The 21,866-nt window shown below is 39.0% G+C and overlaps 2 protein-coding genes across 6 annotated transcripts; one reads left to right on the forward strand and one right to left on the reverse strand.

The window, feature by feature from the left end:
- The first annotated feature begins 48 nt into the window (after positions 1-48).
- On the forward strand, positions 49-7,264 carry si:ch211-161c3.5 (uncharacterized protein C3orf18). Of its 4 annotated transcripts, none has more exons than XM_037768121.1 (6): positions 61-493; positions 1,943-1,970; positions 2,141-2,580; positions 2,798-2,823; positions 4,047-4,176; positions 6,655-7,264. In XM_037768121.1, the coding sequence occupies exons 3-6, from the start codon at positions 2,317-2,319 to the stop codon at positions 6,733-6,735; spliced, it is 501 nt and encodes a 166-aa protein (XP_037624049.1). In that variant the 5' UTR covers positions 61-493; positions 1,943-1,970; positions 2,141-2,316; the 3' UTR covers positions 6,736-7,264. The 4 variants fall into 4 exon arrangements, with proteins under 4 accessions (XP_037624056.1, XP_037624049.1, XP_037624040.1 ...); XM_037768112.1 differs by having other exon boundaries at positions 1,943-1,965; XM_037768128.1 differs by lacking the exons at positions 1,943-1,970; positions 6,655-7,264 and adding an exon at positions 4,557-5,714 and having other exon boundaries at positions 49-493.
- Positions 7,265-10,486: 3,222 nt separating this feature from the next.
- si:ch211-161c3.6 (high mobility group AT-hook 2b) lies at positions 10,487-20,718 on the reverse strand. 2 transcript variants are annotated; one of them, XM_037768179.1, is made up of 6 exons: positions 20,284-20,718; positions 16,159-16,328; positions 15,604-15,687; positions 14,427-14,477; positions 14,254-14,289; positions 10,487-12,727 (listed from the first exon to the last, which is right to left on the reverse strand). In XM_037768179.1, the coding sequence occupies exons 2-6, from the start codon at positions 16,261-16,263 to the stop codon at positions 12,644-12,646; spliced, it is 360 nt and encodes a 119-aa protein (XP_037624107.1). In that variant the 5' UTR covers positions 16,264-16,328; positions 20,284-20,718; the 3' UTR covers positions 10,487-12,643. The 2 variants fall into 2 exon arrangements, with proteins under 2 accessions (XP_037624107.1, XP_037624097.1); XM_037768169.1 differs by having other exon boundaries at positions 16,159-16,359; positions 20,284-20,712.
- Positions 20,719-21,866: the final 1,148 nt, after the last annotated feature.

Raw genomic sequence — 21,866 nt, forward strand, 5'->3', positions numbered from 1 at the left:
GGTGTGCAGGGCCTTTATATCCCATTCTCATCCCTGCAAAGCCAAATAGACAGCTGAGGGAGCCAACAGCATCCCTCATCTTGAAGCCATCAGACCAATAGCAGGGTGTTGGGGGAGGGAGCTGGCCGAGCTCAGCTCTCCTTGCAGCATCCCTGGAGCAGCCTCCTCTGTTGTGTGAAACACAAGAAAGGACAAGACGAGGGGGGAGTGGATCCAAAGAGGCAACCTGAGAACAGGAAGGTGATCTCCTGTAGGCTGCTGGGATAGGGTTACTCTAGTGTGTGGAGTCCATCTTCACAGAGAAATGGCTGTTTTGTCAGTGTAAACAGCCTGTGCAGTACCTGCATTGCTAAAGGGGAAAGCAGAAGAAGAGGAGGAGGAGGAGGGGCAGCTGTTGGAGGAAATGCTGCCTCTTCCAATGAAATTTTCCCCTCTTTAGCTAACCCCGGCCTGCAGCAGACCACTTCTGAAGTCATGCATGTTGCATGTTAAGGTACGTATGCCATCTCTAATCTGGGAGGACACATGGAGTAGGAGGACCTCTGGTCACGTTGGCAGGATTAGCAGCTCAGCTGAGCTACAGTGTGCATGTAGACTAAAAATAACATGTTGTGTATCAGTAACAAGACCATAATAACATGATTCAAACAAAGATGTTTGCATTATCATGTCTTGTTGCAGTGAATGGGGGTTGATAATCAGACAACAGTAGTGACTGAATCCAGCCTTTGGTTTTCATTGGTTGTTTGGAACAGCTGCACATGTTCCTCATTAAGGGCACAAGGAGAGGAGAATAGAGCATGTGTCTATTTTCTGCTTTAAACCTGCAGTAGGCAGAAAGTTTTTGGCATCATTGGGAAAAGATTCCATAATAACCTTTCAGCATATTGTAATACAAGTGTTCTGAAAGAAAACTAGACTTCTGCACCTCCTCATGGCTCTGTTTACAGACTTTAAAAAAAGCTGAGCCCGACGGGAGACTTTGACCAATCACAGGTCATTTCAGAGAGAGAGAGCGTTCCTATTGGCTGTTCATTCAACGGAGGCAGCTGTCAATCACTCGCATACGCCGATCAAACGGTCAAACTAGGCAGCGCTGATCAAATATGAATTAATATTCTGTTACTGTAATGCCTATTTCTCTCCTCAAATGTTTTCAGAAACATCTTGTAGTGTACTGTTTAGCTGTAAAACGTTTGCTACGGCTGGTGGGCGGTGCTTGGTATTTCTTCAACTGATCTAAACATGGCTGCTGGGTCACAAACTTTCTCATTTCAACAGTAGACTACAAGATGTTTCTGAAAACATTTGAGGAGATAAATGGGCATTACAGTAACAGAATATTGATTCATATTTGATCAGCGCTGCCTAGTTTGACCGTTTGATCGAAGTTCACGAGTGATTGAGACGGCAGACTCCAGATCAGCTCTGTTTGGTTGTTTTCCCCTGGTCTGTGAAATCTTGCAGATGCCGTTAGGAGGACACCGGAGGACACAGAGGCACATGATTATTTTCAGATTACCTGTCTCATGCACTACTGTCAGAATATAGTGACTGTTTTATAAAAATAACTGTTTTAAATCAAATTTGCTCCATTTCTACCCACTGCTGCTTTAAAATTAAATGTTTTAAAACTTATAATATATTCAGGATACTCTTCTCTCATGGGATGTGTTCAGTGTGTGTGGGTGGGAGGTACATGTACCGAGTTTTGGATTCAGTGGATATTTATGGAAGCTGTGTGTGTGTGTGTGTGTGGGTGTAAGTTTGATTTTGACGTTTTGAACGAGCTGCCAACACATTTCCTCACAGTGCACGTTACAGTTTGAGTGGTTAGTATTCCTCTGTATTTTATCAAGTTTGTTATGCCACCTTCCTCCTGTGCCTTTGCTACCCACATCCTGCCCAAAAACACCCACCACAACCCTGCTGGCACAATCAGCCGTGGTCTGACTGACATCGAGGGTGAGGTGTGCCAAAACGAAAATGTTTTAATACAAAGATTTAAGTAAATAATCAGTGCACAGAAGTAAATTGGAAATTATATTTTAGCGTTTTGGCTGCAGTTAAAGGATCACTTTCCCTTTATTCATGCTCTCTGCAATAACCCCTTTAATAATCCCACTGTTTATCCTTTTAGTTTTAGGTTTTATTGTCCAGATCATTTGGCCAAAGCATCATCAATGCCTCAGCAGACCTCAAACCAGAGGGAAGACACCTGTATCGACCATGAGACGCACTAAAGGCTGAGCGACACGACAACATCCACCCAGAGATTGAAGAGACATCCTTCAGTTGAAACTGTTACACCTGACCATGGCTGTAACTGCAGCTACGACAACAACAAGTTTTCTCTCCGCAACCGCCACGACCACCGCAATCCCCTTCCTCTCAACGGGCAAGAGCGCCAGAGACAATGTCACCTCCAGGACGACATTAATGACTGTTACTATAACAACAACCAACGAAACCAGCTTCAATGCCACCACGTTTCCGGAGGCGGTGATCGAGGGCTCAGGAATGGGAATGGTGCTCGTACCCTTTGGTATCATCACCGTCATTGGCTTGGCAGTGGTAATTGTAAGTAATAGTTTAAATGTTGTCTCTAAAAGGGCATTTGGTTCAGTAGAAATACATTTTCTCTGGATGAGCTGTAATGTCTATCGGATTCTGTACCCAATGTGTGTATGTTTGTCTTGACACACGTCCCATATAGGCTACTGTACTTCCACTCAGTCAAGTCACTTCTATCAACAACACTGCTTGTTTGTCATTATATCTGTCTTTCTCCATCTAGATGCTGTATATTCGGAAACGGAAGCGGTACGTTTTTTTTTTGCTTTAGTTTATACATGCCATTTGGTTTCAGTAATTTCATAGTTTGCAAAAGTTTCACCACTAAAACATAGTAAACATGTCCTGCAGTATTAGGTTACTTTCAGCAGCGTCCTGTAGAGGGGCCCTGTGTAAAAATCTAGTTTAAACATCTATATTATTTTAGTTTATTACACAGCTTTGTTGAATACTCGATCCTGATTGGTCAATCATGGCGTTCTACAGTATGTCATTTTTTTATAGCAGACCATTGCTAGGTATAGCTGACCATAACAGACCGTTGCTATGTATAACAGACTGTTGCTATGGGCGCAGTTCTGTGGTTGGACTCTGGTGGACCGTTTTTGTGTCAAATTTTTGATTTCTTAAGTAAGTAGCCGTGTAATAAGCAGGATAATGTACAGCTAGCGGGTCATTGTTGTGAAATGCCACTTCACCCTGTCGGGGTTTATTTCACAACAATGACCGGCTTACTGTACATTATCCCTTACTTATATTGTGTCCATGTGGGACATAATGCTACACAAACAAACACACAGGTTATTTTTTGGCTGTGTGTTGCAGAGGGGCAATGTGTAAAAATCTAGTTTAAAATTATTATTATTTGCACTCAGGGCTGTAGTCAAGACCAACTTAATCGAGTCCAAGTCAAGTCCAAGACCAGGTCTAGTTGAGTTAGATTCAAGACCAAGTCCAAAGGCAGTCGAGAACAAGTCAAGGCCGAGTCCAGAGCAAATCGAGACCAAGTCAAGACCGAGTCCAGAGCAAATCCAGTCTTGTTCAAGACCATAATAAGCAATAGTGTCTTTCCAATGGTAATATAGTGATTAAGGAGATAAGATAGACTTATAAACAATATTGATCTATCATCTAACATCAAACTAATCCATGCATAGAATTGATGTTTAAGGACCATTACAGGCCGTTTTACCAAGACAATGCCGAGTCCAACAAGGCACAACACCAAGACAAGTGCAAGACTTCAAAAAAGTGGTCTCGAGACCACTCAAGACTGAGACTGGACTCAAATACTACAGCCCTGGTTGCACTAGAGTGAACTGAAAGACAACAGGGTACATAGGTGGAGGGTTAGTAGGGGCCAGCGAATTCTCGTCCATTTTTAACTTACTAGGTTAATCTGGCATTGCAACGAGGCATTTCTTCTCACTCAAATGCTGACTGGTCTTCATCTCTAAACTCTTGTCATACAGGTTGGAGAAGCTGAGGCACCAGCTCATGCCCATGTACAACTTTGACCCGGCTGAAGAACAGGATGACCTGCTGGAACAGGAACTACTGGACCACGGCCGGGACGGCAGCGTCACGGGTCCCAATGCCAAGGTGAGCTTCTCACAGTAACCACTGTATCTCTTAACGAGGGTGAAAGTGCTCCCGTTCAGACCACACGTGGTGAATGGTTTGATTGCCACAAAAGCCACGATAACCATATTGCAATGACATAGACATCATCAACAACAAAACACAGACTTTTATCAAAATGTATGGCACATCGAAGCAATTCTTCTGGCTGTGTTATCTGTATATTTTACATATGTTCATATTTTAATAATTTCTCTATTTTTGCCATATCTCAGTACATCTGTGCTTTATTTTAGGCTACTGATCAACAGTTTATTTTGTTCCATTTATAGCTGTAAATCTGTAACTTTTTTGTTGTTTTTTGACATAATTTATCTTTATTTTCTTTGATTTCTTTTAAGTTTTGACAATGGCAAAATGGTAAAAGGCAAACATGGTAAAGTATCACCTGGGTGTCTTTCGAACCATCTCTCTGAACCTCTTTTTTTCCCTAACAATCCTCATTCTGTCATTATTTCAGCATCTCAAACAAACACTAGTAGGTTAGATGTTGTGTAATGTTGTCATTTCATATTAACTAATCTGTATTAAAGTAACAGAGGACACACTCAGTCTTTACCTTTGAACATCTATATTATCTTTCATCCTTTCCTTTGTGCTCCCTCAACTTAATACATTATTCATTGAATATTCCAGGGGCCACATGCACATAAAACATATGCAAAATACCGCCTTATTTTTGAATAATCCATCCATTTATGTGTTTAATACACACACACCATCACACATAGAAGGCTTCAAGTGGTAGAGTACAGTAAGAGCAATATGTTGAGAAGCACTGATAAAGACAAATATAAATACTGTAAGTGCAGTGTTGTTAATTAGTTTATTTTTGTTCAGTAGCCAAAGTTTCATAACATGAATGTAAGCTCAGGATCTCAAGCTCAAGGCCCACTTACGTACTAGCTGTTTCCACAGCTTTCAACTACATCTCACACATGGCAACTGAGCCAAACAGGCGAAATGACTCGCTGGCACCCCCTAAAACGTTGGAAAAATTGAGCCCCTCATTCAGGTTTCACCTACATGTATGAAATTTTGTAGGCAGACGTAACATGGGGAGATGCACAAAAAGCCTCTTGGAGGTATACCCAGAATCCAACGGGAAGTCAGCCATTTTGAATTGAATGGGCCATTTTCGCGGTCGTGCCTATAAGGGAACCAGCAATTTGCGGAATCTGATCTGAGATCTGCAAGACTTGCAAAGGCTCTCGCGAGACTCGCTGCCCAATGACCTATCCGAAACTTAACCATTCAGTCAATGCCTAATGTTAACTATACAAGGTCAATGCCTAACCATAAATATTCAAGGTCAATGCCTAACTTTAACCATTCGAGGTCAATGCCTAACCTCAACTATTCAACGTCAACGCATAACCTTCATTATTCAAGGTCAATGCCTAACCATAACTATTCAAGGTCAATGCCTAACAATAACTATTCAAGGTCAATGCCTAACCATAACAATTCGAGGTCAATGCCTAACCTTAACTATTCGAGGTTAATGCCTAACCATAACTATTCTAGGTCAATGCCTAACCTTAACTATTCAAGGTCAATGCCTAACCTTAACCATTTGAGATCAATGCTTAACCTTAACTATTCAACGTCAACGCATAACCTTAACTATTCAAGGTCAATGCCTAACCTTAACAATCTCGCAAGAGTTTCCCAAGTTTGCTGGTTCCCTTTTTGACACTACCCATTTCTGCCCATTTTCAGCGTTCTTGAACAAACTCCTCTTAGAGAATTCACCTGATCGACTTTGAATTTGGTCAGTACCATCTAAATCCCTTTGCGATCAAAACTTATAAAACGTTTGCGTTTTCATGCAACATTGGTGACTGGGCTTGCAGGCGAAAAACCACCTTTTGCCATAAAACAGAGAGTTGTTGTAACTTCAGCATACCACTAATTCTCAGCCATGATGAGGGTCCAGGCCTGAGGACATTAACATACCAATATAGACTCATAGCCCCAACCTTTTCATAACTCATGAACTATTTGTTGTCAACGCCATTCGTTGAAGAAGTACATGAAATGCAGTTGAAAGCCTGCAAAATAGCTAGAAACTGGACCATAGTTAAGATTATTTAGTCAAACCCTTTGTTTCTGATGAAACAATGTGCCCATCAACACTACAATTAATTATCACCCAATTTTTACAATGCAGGTTGGCATTTTTAATATACTACTGAATTTATTACATTAAAGTTTGCATTGTTTTACATGTGGTCTCTGGTCCTAACTTTTCAGTAATCTGTCACTAAATCCTCAACTATTAAGTTGATTTAGCTGCGTTGATGGTCCTAAAATGAACAAAACAAACAACTAGCTGTCATCACTGTTTCTTACAATCCAAGGCTGGAGTCCCCATTTGATCTTAATGTCACTGACAGTTTTATCTCCCATCTGTCCTGCTGCCCATCTCCTCTGCAGACTCTCACAACCTCCCAGGGGACCACGCAGAGGCCCAGTCGTCTGGTCTTCACAGATGTAGCCAAAGCTCTCAACGCTTAACAGCTCTCTTCCATTAGTTGATTCATCGAGATACAGACTGTCTCTCAGGAAGGAAAAAAAAGGGAAAACTGGACTGTTTTTGGGAACAACTGGAGCTTTGGTGAACGTTTTCATCACCACGACACAGTATGGGAAATTAAAACAAAACAAAAGCACGTAGGGTGTGCATGTATGATAAGGGAGCGTAACGGGAAGCATCACATATGATCTTGCACTGTTATCGTTTGGCACACAAATGCAGCGTGATGCACTTTTCTTGAATCATGTGGTGTCATTAGTGTTAAAATGTTTAGTAGCTTGTCAGTGAAGTTCTTCCGAGCTTCAATATCTACTTCCATGTTTGATAAGAGAAAAGTGTAAATTTGTGTTATACTGATTTTGTGGTCTTTCGTCTCTGACAAGCTTGAACTGGATGTGTTACCATCCTTCAGTGAACTGTCCCTTTCCATTTTGTTTCTTCTTTATCGAGCAATGAAGGACTGTTTCCGTCTGTATACATTAAAACTATTTAAACCAATTTGAAAAAGAAGGGTTTTGTTGTACAAATCTGTAACGAAAAGAGAGTCGATAGGTGTGATATTTTTTTATTGATAAGCGATAAAGAAGCAGAATAACACAAATCACATGGTAAAGAATCATAACAAAATATATATCACAGGTTTGTGAGTTGTATTAATGAAGTGGATGAGGACACATCAATAACATAACTACAAAATGGTGTTAAAAGTAAGGCATAAAAGATGATTTCTCAAGTTACACTTCAACTTTTTCAATAGTTGAAAATGGATCAAGTACTGTATGTTACTATATCACTATCAGTAAGATCACAGAACAACGTTGTCCCCATATAAGAGAGTAAATATCCAGACACAGCTTGTATAAAATAACATACATTGACCCAGCTGTAGTTAAATTAAGATGCACCCTTCTGGCTGACTTCCATTCATTTTGGTGACATGAATGTAGTGAGATGAGATGAGTGGACTACAACAGTAATAGTTTAACAGTTAGTTCAAGATTTCATTATCGCCTGCAGGTCTTTACGGAAAAAGGTCAGATATAACTGACCCAAACATTTCCTCAGAGACGTCCCAGGCTTGTGAGTTTTCAGAGGTAGTCCAGAGGGCAAAAACAAAGTAAAGTCAATGCAGTTGAACAAGAAAACATACCTGTCTGTAAATGAATTAAGCTCCTCTGGCAGCAATTTAGTCAACAATGCTGAAATACATGAAGTATTGGGATACAACAGGGATAAAATAAGAATGTTTTAGGTGGAGGAAACGCTTGATATATATACAGTAAATGATATTCAAGTCAATTGGTAAGTAATATGTATGTTGGATAAACGTCTACCACGCATGATGACACAGGGACTGAATGAGGAAGTGAACGTATTTGCAACAAGACAATAAACAGACTGGAGGCTGAAACCTCTTTATTTAAAAAAATCCCTCCAAAATAACAATATTATTTTACCGGTGTATGAGCACAGAGATGTTATGCTTAGTTATTACTCATTCATTACAGATAAAATGTACTAGTTTTTTTTTTAAATTGAGTTTTTACACATCTTAACCTCTAGTGGTGTCTGATGATGCAGATAGTTGTGTTTCTGTGTTCAAAACCATGAGCACAATAGTGTGACCACAAACAGAATCAATTAATTTCCATTGAATTAGAGTCTTAGGTATTTTAAAACGATCTGCATGGCTGGACACGAGAGGTAAGTGAGAAGATAGTCTAAGTTTTTGAGGTAAAAATCCTATAATAATCATCATTTATAAATGGTAAATTGAAATTTAGTTATTTTACTGTTATCAAACCATGAAATTATAATTAATAATGTCTACTTATTATTAGTAATGCTATAATTTTACTGTTATTTTAACAGTTTATTGTTGCACATATTATAACATTTAATATACTATATTATAAGTATTTGTTAATGATTACAAAATTATTTGTAAACCTTTTAAGAAATGATTTGTGAAATATCTATAAACTTTACATAGATAGATTGACTAGGTATTTCTAAAACTTTTTCAATGGTTAATAATTGGTTTGTTTTACAAACAATTTCTTAAAAGTTTACAAATGATTTGGTAATCATTAACAAATACTTAGTATATAAAATGTTATAATGTGTACAAAAATAAACTCACATTACTTTTCTAATTTAATCAGAATGTAATTGTTATCGTCTCCGATCAGCTATGACACAATTTATCATTTTTAAACATATTTAAACTCGTTATTTCATATTACACAAACTGCTGATAATAATTATAGCATTACTAATAATTAGTAAACATTATTAATTATCATTGAATTGTTGGATAGCAGTAAAATAACTATTAACTACGTTTAATCAATTTATCATTTATAAATGATGGTTATTATTAAGTGATACCACTTTTTTGTAATTTGGGTGAACTGATTAATTATGTAATGTTTGACAGAAGAACACATGAAAAGTTGAATTAATAAGCAATAAAACAGCTCAATTCAGCACAATCAGGGTTTTTTTCTGCAACAGCCTCACTTGGTCACTTAGTAGATGTTGGGTCGGTTTGCTCATTTGATAACTCATTTCTACTCATGCTTCTATTGCACTATATTTTTGCATTTACCACTCACCCATTACTGTCACATTGTGGCCGCAGTGGTTCAGCTGAGACAGACTCCATTTCTAGCCAAATAGGAGTGTTAGGAACAACTTTGGTCCTTTTTTCTCTCATAAATTGGTAAAACAAAGACAGGGTTACTGATGCAGTGTTTATATTGACCAATTTTCCACAATTAATTTGGCAAAGTTGTCTTGTCGTCTCCCATAACTGTCATGTATTTCAGCTCTGTGTGTTTATTTGCTGCCCTTCCTTTTAAATCACACGTATTAAGAGTGTCACACATACAATTTACAGTGTAAGAATGAGAAAATACATGATGTAGTAAAAATGAGAAAGACCCAAAAAAACAAAACAAGTATTTCATAAGGAACTACACCCTAAAAAGCAAGTATTTTTATCAAGTTGTTGTAAACTATTGGCTGCATTTTATTTCCCAGGAGAACAAACCAAGTCTCATTTCAGCTCTTAAACAATATATGTTGGTTATTTTAAAGAAATGACACTTGTGCTTTTATTTGTACACCGATAGTAAAATCCTTTGTGGAGTGTGACGTCTGCTTGTATGTGTTGGTGTGTCGGCCTGATAACTTGCCTGTCTGTGTTGTGTATCTGCACATGAACCTGTGTGTGTGTGTGTGTGTGTGTGTTTGTACAGTAAGCGTGTATGTCGTAGCTGCTGAAGGAGTGGAGAGTTGCTTTGTTGTTGTTCTTATGTGTTACTGAGGTAGTATGAGAGATTAAGAAACTTGAGGGCAACTGAGGTTTAAATGAGGTCTTTGTGTCAAGGCATACTGGTAATGTCAAATACAGATCAGAAATGCACAACAAACACAGCACAATAATTATTAATGAGTAGACTGACAACATGTTCCTGAATAGTTTTGTACCTGAGGTTTCAATATGGTGTAAAAGCACGGTTAATAGTAAAATCCTGAGTGTGGTAAGATTACATGTCAACACCGTTGTTGACTAAAGTATAAGAGTTTCTTTCCAAGTATGAGATATCCGTTTAAACCTTTTGGTGCTTTTTTCTTGCAAAATCATTGAGGTTATTAATGTGAACTGAACTCTTGCTTACGTCGACATTTGAGCGTATGTAATTCTATCTTTTTTTTTTATTCTGACAGACATTTCTCTGTTCAGAAATTGGATATTTCATTTTGGAATAAAACCTTTCATGTCAGCTTTCATAATAATGACTTCAGCGCACCATGTTTATATTGTAACGTCACTAAAAATGTCCCCGTCTTGCTACCATTTCATATGAGGATTCATGACACTTGATTTAGAAACATGTTTCAATAAAACGGTTCAGGTTGGTTCCTGTTTTCTGTAACCCCCCCCCCTCCTTCTCATTTTAACCCGCAAGCCCATCCCCTCTCCACACAACCACCACACACACTCACACAGACACACACACACACCGAGAGGTTCAGGAAAGCAGGCATCCTTATAACAATAGTTGAACATTTTAGGAAATACGCTTCTTGGGATTCTTCAAGTCAGATGAGAAGATTGTAACAGCAAAGGACGCTTAGCTTAGCACAAAGACTGGAAACAGTCAGAAACTCAAAAGGCACATGACCTTCGTAAACACTAAACAAAAAAAAATGTTTAAATGTTGTTTTTTTTGTGTGTACAGATCCAGTGTTGCAAGATGTACAATAATTATCGTATTTGTACGATAATTTTGACCTCTGTATGATCAATAATACCCAAAATTGCCATCATGTACGATAATTTGGCCATTTTGTGACACTTCGTAGTTGTTTTTAGTCTGCGCTGTCTCATTTCAATTAATTTCCGGATGAATCCTACATCTACGTTTATGCATCTCTTCTCATGTGACCTCTTTCCAGCCAGTCATGCTTGGTGTAGGCCGTGATGTTGATGAACGTGACTCACGATCGCAGCTGCTCAACGCACATTTAAGAGAGGGTTTGCACGAGAGACAGCTTTGAATGCACCAGAAGCCCAGTTATTTCTTTAAAGAGGACCTGTTATGCTTGTTTTCAGGTTCATACTTGCATCTTAGGTTTACACTAGAACATGTTTACATTCTTCAATGTTCAAAAAACGCTTTACATTTCTCATACTGGCTGTGATGCAGCACCTCTTTTCACCCTCTGTCTGAAACGAGCCTCTGCCACTCACCCCTCCCGTTCAGCTCTGATTGGTCAGCTGGTCCACTGTTGAGATGGTAAATTGAACAAAACTCTTTGGACTCCCTCGAGCTCCGCTATAACTAGCTTTGTTTGAGGACGTGCCAAACTAGCCGCTAGGCAGGTATTATGGTATTATTATTAGCAGGCATTATGCAAATGTATACTTGGTGACATCACAACGTTACGGAAGAAAAGGTGGGACTTCAATCAAGGTGTTTCAGGCAGTTCAGGAGCAGCGTTTCTGTGGGGGAAAGTAGCTCCCATTGGCGTGGACTTTGGGTTTTATAACTTTGCAGACCTTCTATATGCACAAAGAAACAATATAACACACTAAAGGAAATGGAAAAAGCTTAATAGGTCCTCTTTAATTAGGTTATGGCCTTCACTGTTTTCATACAGAATGTGACCAGGCTTCCAGTCGTGCTGTTTTGTAATTTAATTTTGTAATAGTAGGCTATTACAAAAATTGTCAAACTGACGGACTTGTGGAAATATACCCCCTTCCCCGTCAGCTTGCTGAATATTTACACCTATTTGATCTCGTGGCTATGACTCGCATATGATAATTTTCCTTAAAATATGATAATTTGAAGCCTCTGGTACAATAGTTTAATATTTCCCATCTGGCTGTACAGATCAAACAATTAAGATATAACCTGTTAATTATTAAGATTTAGAGGTGCTGGTAGGTGTTACCTCTGGACAGAGCCAGGCTAGCTGTTTCCACCTGTTTCTATTCTTTGTGCTAAGCTAAGCTAACCAGCTGCTGACAGTAGCTTAATATTTACCGTACAGACATGAGTGGTATCAATCTTCGGCTGTAAAGTGAATAAGCGTATTTCCCAAAATGTAAAACTATCCCCTTAAAAAAAAAAGTCATGTCTAAAGATCGAATTCTTCGATGTTACAACAGAGTTTGTTCACCAAACTCTTACAGTGAACCAATAAAACCAGGGTACAGTATCAGATCAAGAGAAGAAACCACTGTTTGCGATGATTTTTGTGTGTTTGTGTGCATGTGTGTGTGTGATCCTGAATCCCCATCACAGATAGGAGTGAGACAGCACCCCTGTTTGTTTGAGGCCAAACCTTGAGGTAGGTCGAGAGGGGTCCTATCTACTCCCCTTCCTCCTCCGCTGGAACCTGAGATGTGGAGGGCTCGATCTGCGACGGACCCTCCTCAGCCTCGTCTGAAGAGTCCTGGAGCAGCAGGAGACCAGAGAACAATGTCACCTTGACTGTTATCGTCAGAGTGACTCAACATGTGCAACGTAATGAATCAACTAGAATTAGAAAGAGCACGAGAATACGAGAATGAGTGTCAGAACTTCATCGAGTGATTGCGTGCGGGGAAGTAGGTCCAGCTGTCAGACCTAGAAATGTGAGGAAGACGACGGTTATGTCAGGAAACCAAGAAGACAGGGGAAGAGAGCAGTTAGATCAGGTTTCCCCTCTCGACATTGACTCATTCTTCCCCTTCGCGTGCGAAGAAATGGAGTCTGTCTCAACGGTTTCAGTTCTCAAAGCATCTTTGACAAACTGCTCAGAGGAGAGGATGCGATAAGGCAGACGAGGGGCATCAAGAGAGCTGCCCGCCTCGCTGACAACGGTTGTGCAATGTTTTGTGTTTGAAAAATGAACAAGGTGGCTAAAAGAACCAGAGTTTCTCAGAAACGCTGGGTGTACATTCATCAAAACTGGATGTCACGAAAGGATGTTCGGAGGTGGATGTTCTGGGGAATTCAGCACCGCCGTCTGTGCTTTTCAAAGAACTCGTCGTATCCTCACGCAGTCTATTTACGTAAAGCACCAAGGAACATGTGCAGTGGTTGTTTTGCTATATGTGCCAAAGCAAAGGAGTTTTATATTTGTCTGATAGTGTACTAGGGTTCAAAGGTAAATATGTAGTGAGATGCAAAATGGATAAGGATAAGAAAAAACATATAAAAAGACAGGGCATTCTAAATACATGCAAAAAAGTCACATATGTCACATGTGCAGGGCACGAAGGATTCGCTGTAGACAATGTGCTGCACAAGCTGGAGGATACACAGAAGTCAGAGGAAAGAACCACGAAACCAGGAATAGTTGTTTTACACTATGATTTTGTGTGAGTGAATCTAAAAGTTATTAGGACAACTTATATATGAATGTGTTATTCCCTCTCTTCGTGTTTCTTGTTTTGTTAGAAACAGCTCTCCGTATAACACACGGCATCAGTGTTAGATAAATGCATCTTATAACTGAGCGTACATCAGAGTGGTCCAAAGGCCATGGTTCATTTGCAGCAGGTTTCAAAGGGAGGATGAGATGTTCATGAATAGTTAAATGAGATCAGTCCCTCGTCATTAAATGTGACGGATATTAGTCAAAAGGTAAAAAGGTGTGACACAAACTGAGATTTCTGTTCAACTGAAGCAGACGTTGCATTTCTCCATAGTCACAAGTCACTTCAGCTTGATGTAATAACTAACTAGTGACTCATTCTTTTGTGAAAATACTTTAGAAATCTGCAGCGGAAGAGTATTAAATGACAGAGTACACATGCTTAAAGGCTAAAAGGACTTAATGCTTTAACGATTATGCAGCAAACCCACTGCTCAGTTTGTTAGATTCAGTCATTATAACCAACTAAATCACAATAAGTTTTCAGTCAAGGAACCAGCGGTTTACACTAAAACAAAAATCGATCACCCTACAACCTTGATAGATTTTGTTTTCCTCACCTGCTTCTCCTCAGCTACTTGAACTACTTTCTGGGGCTGTGGAAAGAGAGGAAACAGAATTAATTAAACATGAGGGAAAAGCCGCCCTGGAGGACTGTACAGCTCCAGGAAGGAGACATCTTGGAGGCTTTGGACACCATGATGTCTCTTAACTGTCAACGATTGCTCCATACCCATTTCCTCGGTCGCCCACGTGGTCGTCTCTCCCCAACGGGCTCTACTTTCTGAGAAAGGTGAAACAGATGGATGGTTAAATGGGTTCAACAAACACAAGACTTTTAACCAGGAGACCGGTGTTTTGTTTTGCAAATTACGTTAGTGACGTTTGTCACATGATTTTTAGTGACATGTTTTCCGTACTTATGTTACGTTGTTTCCGTGCATATTTTACTTAGTTTACGTACTTATTTTAAGGTCAATCATGACGTTTTTTCTTAAACCTAATTAATTGGTTTTGTTGCCTAAACCTAACTGCGGACATTACTGTAGTTTTGTTGCATGGCGTACAAATGACATGCAAAAAGCCTCAAATGCGCCTTATGACACGCAGAATATCAATGTGATATTGTGCTATTTATACGCCTTCCCGTGACCGTGTTGGATATTTCATAGGATGAGAGAAAATTAGAATACTTTGTATGTAAAGTAATTAGTAACTATATCTGTCACATATACTAAAGTTCAGTATTTGACTTGATGATGTTATAGTGACAGACATTTCTCTGTTATTCCTCAGAATAATAATAATAGCTACGTCTGCACTGACCAGTCCATCTTTGACCTCTGACCCTCAGACTGCAGCATGACGCATAAATACTGCATTGATTTAATCACAGCTTGTCTGTTTTCAGCTGACATTTTCTCTCATGATGACTGCTGACTGTCTTATAGTGTCTTACAAAAGACATAAACTTAGGAGGTATTACATGGAAAACTCTCAGATGCACTAACACATCTAAAAGATGCACTGGATAGATAAACCCATTAAGATCCTATAAACAGTATGTCATAAACATCTAGACACTACTATCAACTGGAAGACAAATATGTTGTCTGTTACTTCTTTTTTCTGGAGTCAGAGATATCAAGGTTGTTTTGACTAAAGTAAGAAGTCACAGATATGTCCAAATTCACTAATGATTATTTCTTTCTTATAAAATTTTCTAATATTAGGATATTTGCAGTAAATTCACAAAAACATTTCTTATGATTTAACAAAAACGTATAAATGTAGTTCTGACTCTGAATGTAGATTGTCTTACTATAGTGCAGAAATAAGGCGCTGAAATTAAAGTTCAAATATATACAGTATATATCTATTTATTAACATCTTATATGCTCAGTTTGAACCTTCAGTGCAGTTTTGGGGCCTTTGTTCTTGCTTCCTTTCGGTCGTCCTCTTGGTCGCTTTGGAGTCGGTGGTCCAACAGGCTCCTGTAGACAGAGATCACGTGTGGAGCCATAACTAACCAGTGAAAGGCATTTCTTTTAAGGCTGTCCTCCAACAAAGGAATTCTAAGTCGACTAATACTCTCTTTAATCGACAGACCTGTTTCTCCGCAAAGAATCACACAAAAGCACCACTTTTAATCTTGTGTTTACCAGAGATGTGCTCATAAGTTTCTTGGAAATGAGTCATTCAGCTTGAAAAAAAGCATAAAAAATGACTAATCGACTAAAGAAATCTTAGTCGACTAAGACCAAAATGACTGATTAGTTGACTGATTGACTAAGAGGGGGAGGCCCGAATTTCTTTGCATGAGCTGTTTTCTACAGCCAGGAGACAAATAGTCAACTAGTTTTGTTTTTCAGAATGACTTTTTTAATGTTTTCCATTAGTTACCTATTGATTGAAGGTCAAGGACAGAGCTGATCAAACTGATCTATGAAAGAAGGAGGTCCTACCTGCTGCTGTTTCCGTGGCCGACCCCTGCCCCGGCGCTGAGGCTCAGGAGGTGACGAGGCAGTGCTCGGCTCGGGAGACGGCTCTTTGGTCCCACTGCTACTCATGCCTGCGTCTGTCCACCTGCTTCAGAGAGTGTGGGCATCAAAGCCTGGAGGAGCGGCCTCGACGGCTTAAAGGGGAGAAGACCTGAGGATCAGGAGCTGGAGAGGTGAGCAAAAAAAAAAAAGGTGCTACTTTTGAATGCAGCAATTTAGGATAATCAGCTATATTATACCACTTCAAATCTTTTTTTCTTTTTTCTTTTTGCACAGAGTGAGTTTCAATCAGTGCTTAATATCATTGAGAGGAAAACTCAGAATCACACAGGATCCTTTTCCAAGAGCAAGCGTGGGAACTGCTCATACATAAGCCTTGGCACCAGGTTGATCGGAGCACAGACAGGGGTCTGGCAGACGCAGGGAAACATGAGAGTGGTGTCCAGCGACTAAAAGTAGCACAGATATTCACAACTCAGTCCGCCATCCAAAATCAGCATCTGCTCTACTGTACGCTGCCTTTCCATCTGCCCTCTGGGAGGTATTTCTCAATGAGGTTGTGCATGTTGTAGCTGCGCTGATGCTTGCAACAACCTTTATTTTAAAACTGAAACAAAAACTACACACAAAATCGTAATGGAAAGAATCACTGCAACGTGACAAACCTATAGTGAACTTTAGAGCTGCAACGATTAGTCGATTAGTCAATCGGCAGAAAATGTGTCTGCATCTATTGTGATGATTGATTAATCATTTACATACATTTTCAAGCAAAATTGTCAAAACATTCTCTGGTACCAACTTCTCAATTTTGAAGATAGGCAGCATTTATTTGTCTTATGTGATAGAAAACTGAATATCTTTAGGTTTTGGACTGTAGGTCACAAAAAAAGAAGACATTTTGGGCTTTAGAAAATTGTGACAATTTTCACCATTTTCTGACATTTCACAGACCGATTAAATAATTGATTTATCAATAATCATTCATCTCTACTGATGAATTGTCCAGTCAGTGGAAAATAGTGATAAATGCCCCAAACAAGTTCCCAGAGCACGTGGTGACATCTTCAAACTGCTTTTGTCTGATCAACAGTCCAAAACCACAAAGATAATCAGTTTAGGGCTGCAACTAATGATCATTTTCATTGTCAATTAATCTGTTGATTGCTTTCTCAATTAATCAATTAGTTGTTTGTTCTATAAAATGTCAGAAAATGGTGTAAAATCAGTATTTCCAAAAGCCCAAGATGACGTCCTCAAATGTCTTCTTTTGTCCACAACTCAAAGACATTCAGTTTACTGTCATAGAGGAGGAAAGAAACCAGAAAATATTCACATTTAAGAAGCTGGAATCAGAGAATTTTGACTTTTTTTCCCCTTAAAACAAAACTCAAGTTTGTTATCAAAATAGTTGGTGATTAATTTAATAATTGTTAACTAATCAATTAATCATTGCAGCTCTATTTTTTGATAGTTGATTAATCATTTACATATACATTTTCAAGCAAAAATGCCAAAACATTATTTGGTACCAGCTTCTCAATTTTTAGGATAGACAGCTTTTATTTGTCTTGTGTGACAGTAAACTGGATATCTTTAGGTTTTGGACTGTAGGTCACAAAAAACAAGATATCTAAAGAATGTGATTTGTGATTTCTACTGATGAATTGTCTAGTCAGTAGAAAATAGTGATAAATGCCCCAAACAAGTTCCCAGAGCATGTGGTGACATCCTCAAACTGCTTTTGTCTGATCAACAGTCCAGAACCACAATGATAATCAGTTTAGGGCTGCAACTAATTATCATGTTCATTGTCAATTAATCTGTTGATTGCTTTCTCAATTAATCGATTAGTTGTTCGGTCTATAAAATGTCAGAAAGATGAAGTCCTCAAATGTCTTGATTTATCAACAACTCAAAGACATTCAGTTAACTGTCACAGAGGAGTACAGAAACCAGAAAACATTCACATTTAAGAAGCTGGAATCAGAGAATTTTTCTTTTTACTTAAACCAATTAATCGATTATCAAAATAGTTGGCGATTAATTTAATAGTTGAAAACTAATTGAGTAATCGTTGCAGCTCTACTTCTGAATAATCCTCATCCAAAAAAACAGCTTTTAGTAAAATATAAGAGGAAGAGTTGTTTGTTCACTGATTTTGGATTTTTGGAATCAGAGATTTTTTTTCTTTTACTTAAACCGATTAATCGATTATCAAAATAGTTGGGGATTCATTTAATAGTTGAAAACTAATCAATTAATTGTTGCAGTTCTAATAAAGTCTATACCTAAGACATAGAGAAGGAAGCAAATCCTCACATTTGAGAATCTGAGACTAAAGGGAATAGTTTGCACTTTGAAACGATTAATCAATCATTAAAAATAGTCTGATTAATAGCACCAATATGCATGTTTACTTTTGTAATTATATTTCTGGTAACTTCCAAAAAAAGTATTAGGCTACTATATGACTGACTTTTTCTTCATAGAGTGGAGCACAAGTGTCAGCTTTATAAACTAGCTGTATAGTCTCAGGGTGGTCAAGAAACCAGAAAACATTCACATTTAAGAAGCTGGAATCAGACAATTGTTTTTTTACTTAAACCGATTAATCGATTAGTTGTTCGGTCTATAAAATGTTAGAAATATGACGTCTTCAAATGTCTTGATTTATCAACAACTCAAAGACATTCAGTTAACTATCACAGAGGAGTAAAAAAAAACAGCACACATTCACATTTAAGAAGCTGGAGAATTTTTTTTTTTTACTTAAACCGATTAATCGATTATCAAAATAGTTGCCGATTAATTTAATAGTTGAAATTAACTAATTGATTAATTGTTGCAGCTTTAATAAAACCTATACCTAAGACATAGAAAAGAAAATCCTTACATTTAAGAAGAGACTAAAGGGCATAGTTTGCACTTTGTGCTTGAAAAATTACTGAAACGATTAATCGATTATCAAAATAGTTACCGATTAATTTAATAGTTGAAAACTATTAAACTATTGTTGCAGCTCTAAATAAGTCTATACCTAAGACATAGACTAAAGAGACTGAGACTAAAGGGCATAGTTTGCATTTTGTGCTTGAAAAAATGACTGAAACTATTAATCAATCATTAAAAATAGTCTGATTAATAGCACCAATATGCAATGTTTCCTTTTGTATTACATTTCTGGTAACTTCCAGAAAACTATTAGTCTATATGACTGACTTTTTCTCCAGAGAGTGGCCCCTACATGTCATCTTTCTAAAGTGTAGCAGTGTATAGTCTGAGGGTGGTCGTTCTCCATTAGGTCTACTATAGCTCTGCTCTGGGAGGAATGCGCCAAACACTAATTGCCAACACAGCCTATCACCGAAGCAGGAAGTTGGGACTCATTTCACAAATCTTACGTCCCTCGTTGAAACGATTTAAAGCAAAACGAGGAGACGCACGACGTCGTTTCGTTTCGTCGCTTGTAAACTGATTTGAGGAGCAACACAACAACAACCAGAGACTTCTCCTTCTCCTCCTGCAGCAGCAGCAGCAGCAGCAGCGGACCGTCCGCTTCCACCAGTCCGTGTTTTGGCAGCCCAGCACTGGGACTGAATGTACTTTTTTTTCCTCCATATGGGCGGCAATTGCAACCCTAAAAACACGTTACTCCACGGCGTGTAAAGACGGTGCGTAACTTGCTCCTGCAGCGAGACACGGAGCTCAAACCAACCCGACTTTGGTGCACGTTAAAACGCCAAAACAACCGCCGAGGCCGTCGGTGTTTTTACGCGTAAAAGTGGGCGCTCATACACACACACACACACACACACACAACATCCACCCTGCAGCTACCATCACTTGCGCAATCCAGCTTTAAAATGTGTTGTGTGTTTTTTTTGTTGCAGTGATAACATGGGAGAGCTGCAGAGAAAAAAGTTTACCAAGAAGGACAAAGGAGAGGAAACACAGGTGCAAAAGCTCTCCTTCACAAAAACCATGAACACACACAGCATGCATACATCCAGACTATATATATACATATATATATATATAGAAAGGCTCCATGTACAACCAATGCAACAATGAGAGAGCCGAACTTACCTTGAGTTGTAAGTTTTACCTGGAAGTTCACACACAGTCAGCTCACTTTGTGCTCCTGCACAACTATGAAAATGTGAGTATCGACCGTCTCATTGGTTGGATTGAAAGGGTAAACTCTCTCTCTCTCGCTCTCGCTCGCTCTCTCTCTCTCTCTCTCCTCCTCTAATCGGAAATGTGTGTGATCCCCCCAGACGTCCAGTCACGAATACCCCAGTTGCAGTATAATTGGGGGGTTGTAGCTGTAGCAGTATGCATTGCATACTTTCTCTATTAAAGCATGTTTCAAGAGGGAACGAGGAGGGTAGGAGGGCTGAAACAGAGGACCCCGCCCAGAAACAGCTCACCGGACCACCCACTGGAGAGAGAGAGAGAGAGACAGAGAGAGAGAGAGAGAGAGAGAGGGCATCAGACAGGAGGGTTAGGGTAGAGAGAGTCTGGTTCCGGGGTTCCCAAAGTGGGGTCCGGGGGCTGGGAAGTTCCCCCACAGACATAGACTGGAGGGAAAGGTTCAGTAGAAACTCTGCTGAGATCAGACTGTCTAGACTGTTACCAGCAGAGGTTTCTCTCTCTCTCTCTCTCTCTCTCTCTCTCTGCTGTTATAGATCCACACCTAGTGTTAGAGATATAACTCTGTAAAGTCATAACAAAAGGACAGAAATACCAAACGTGTGAACAAAGTCTGCAGGGGCAGCCGTCTGATGTGCATTAAGTTTGCATTGTTCTGGGATTGACCAGTTTGGTGCACTGCATGCAAAATACACATAATAAAAGAACTAGATGAGGGTATGACCCCCTATGTAAGCAAAAGGACACATTTCCATTTTCTTTATGTAAGAACTAAGGCTGTCAAAGTTAACGTGATAATAACGAGTTAACGCAAATTCGTTTTTAACGCCACTAATTTCTTTGACGCGTTAACGCAATCGATCTTTTGGAAAGATTGTAACGGGCTCAGTTTTAAAGTAAGAGTGGCTTAGCTCGTTGCGAAGGAGGTTAAATAAAGCTCCAAACTTACGCTAAATTTTGGAAAGGAAAAACAAATACGATGCATTACATTTACAATATGGGCTGTCAAATTTGACACATTAATAACCCATTAACGCAAATTTGTTTTAAGGGCACTAATTTCTTTAATGCATTAACACAACTTGCGTTTTAAAGCTAGAGTGAAGATATTGGCATATCATATGTAACTAGAAAAACCTAATGAATACATTGTTACCAACCAGGTCAAATAACGCTCCCAACTTGCACTAAATTTTGGCGAGGAAAAACTGTCATGGTCATTTTCAAAGGGGTCCCTTGACCTCTGAACTCAAGATAATGTGAATGAAAACGGGTTCTCTGGGTACCCACGAGTCTCCCCTTTAAAGACATGCCCACTTTATGATAATCACATGCAGTTTGGGGCAAATCATAGTCAAGTCAGCACACTGACACACTGACAGCTGTTGTTGCCTGTTGGGCTGCAGTTATGATTTGTGCATATTTTTGATGCCAAATGCAGTACCTGTGAGGGTTTCTGGACAATATTTGTCATTGTTTTGTGTTGTTAATTGATTTGCAGTAATAAATATATACAT

Source organism: Sebastes umbrosus, chromosome 1 (assembly GCF_015220745.1).
Source record: "Sebastes umbrosus isolate fSebUmb1 chromosome 1, fSebUmb1.pri, whole genome shotgun sequence".
Classification (NCBI taxonomy): Eukaryota; Metazoa; Chordata; class Actinopteri; order Perciformes; family Sebastidae; genus Sebastes; species Sebastes umbrosus.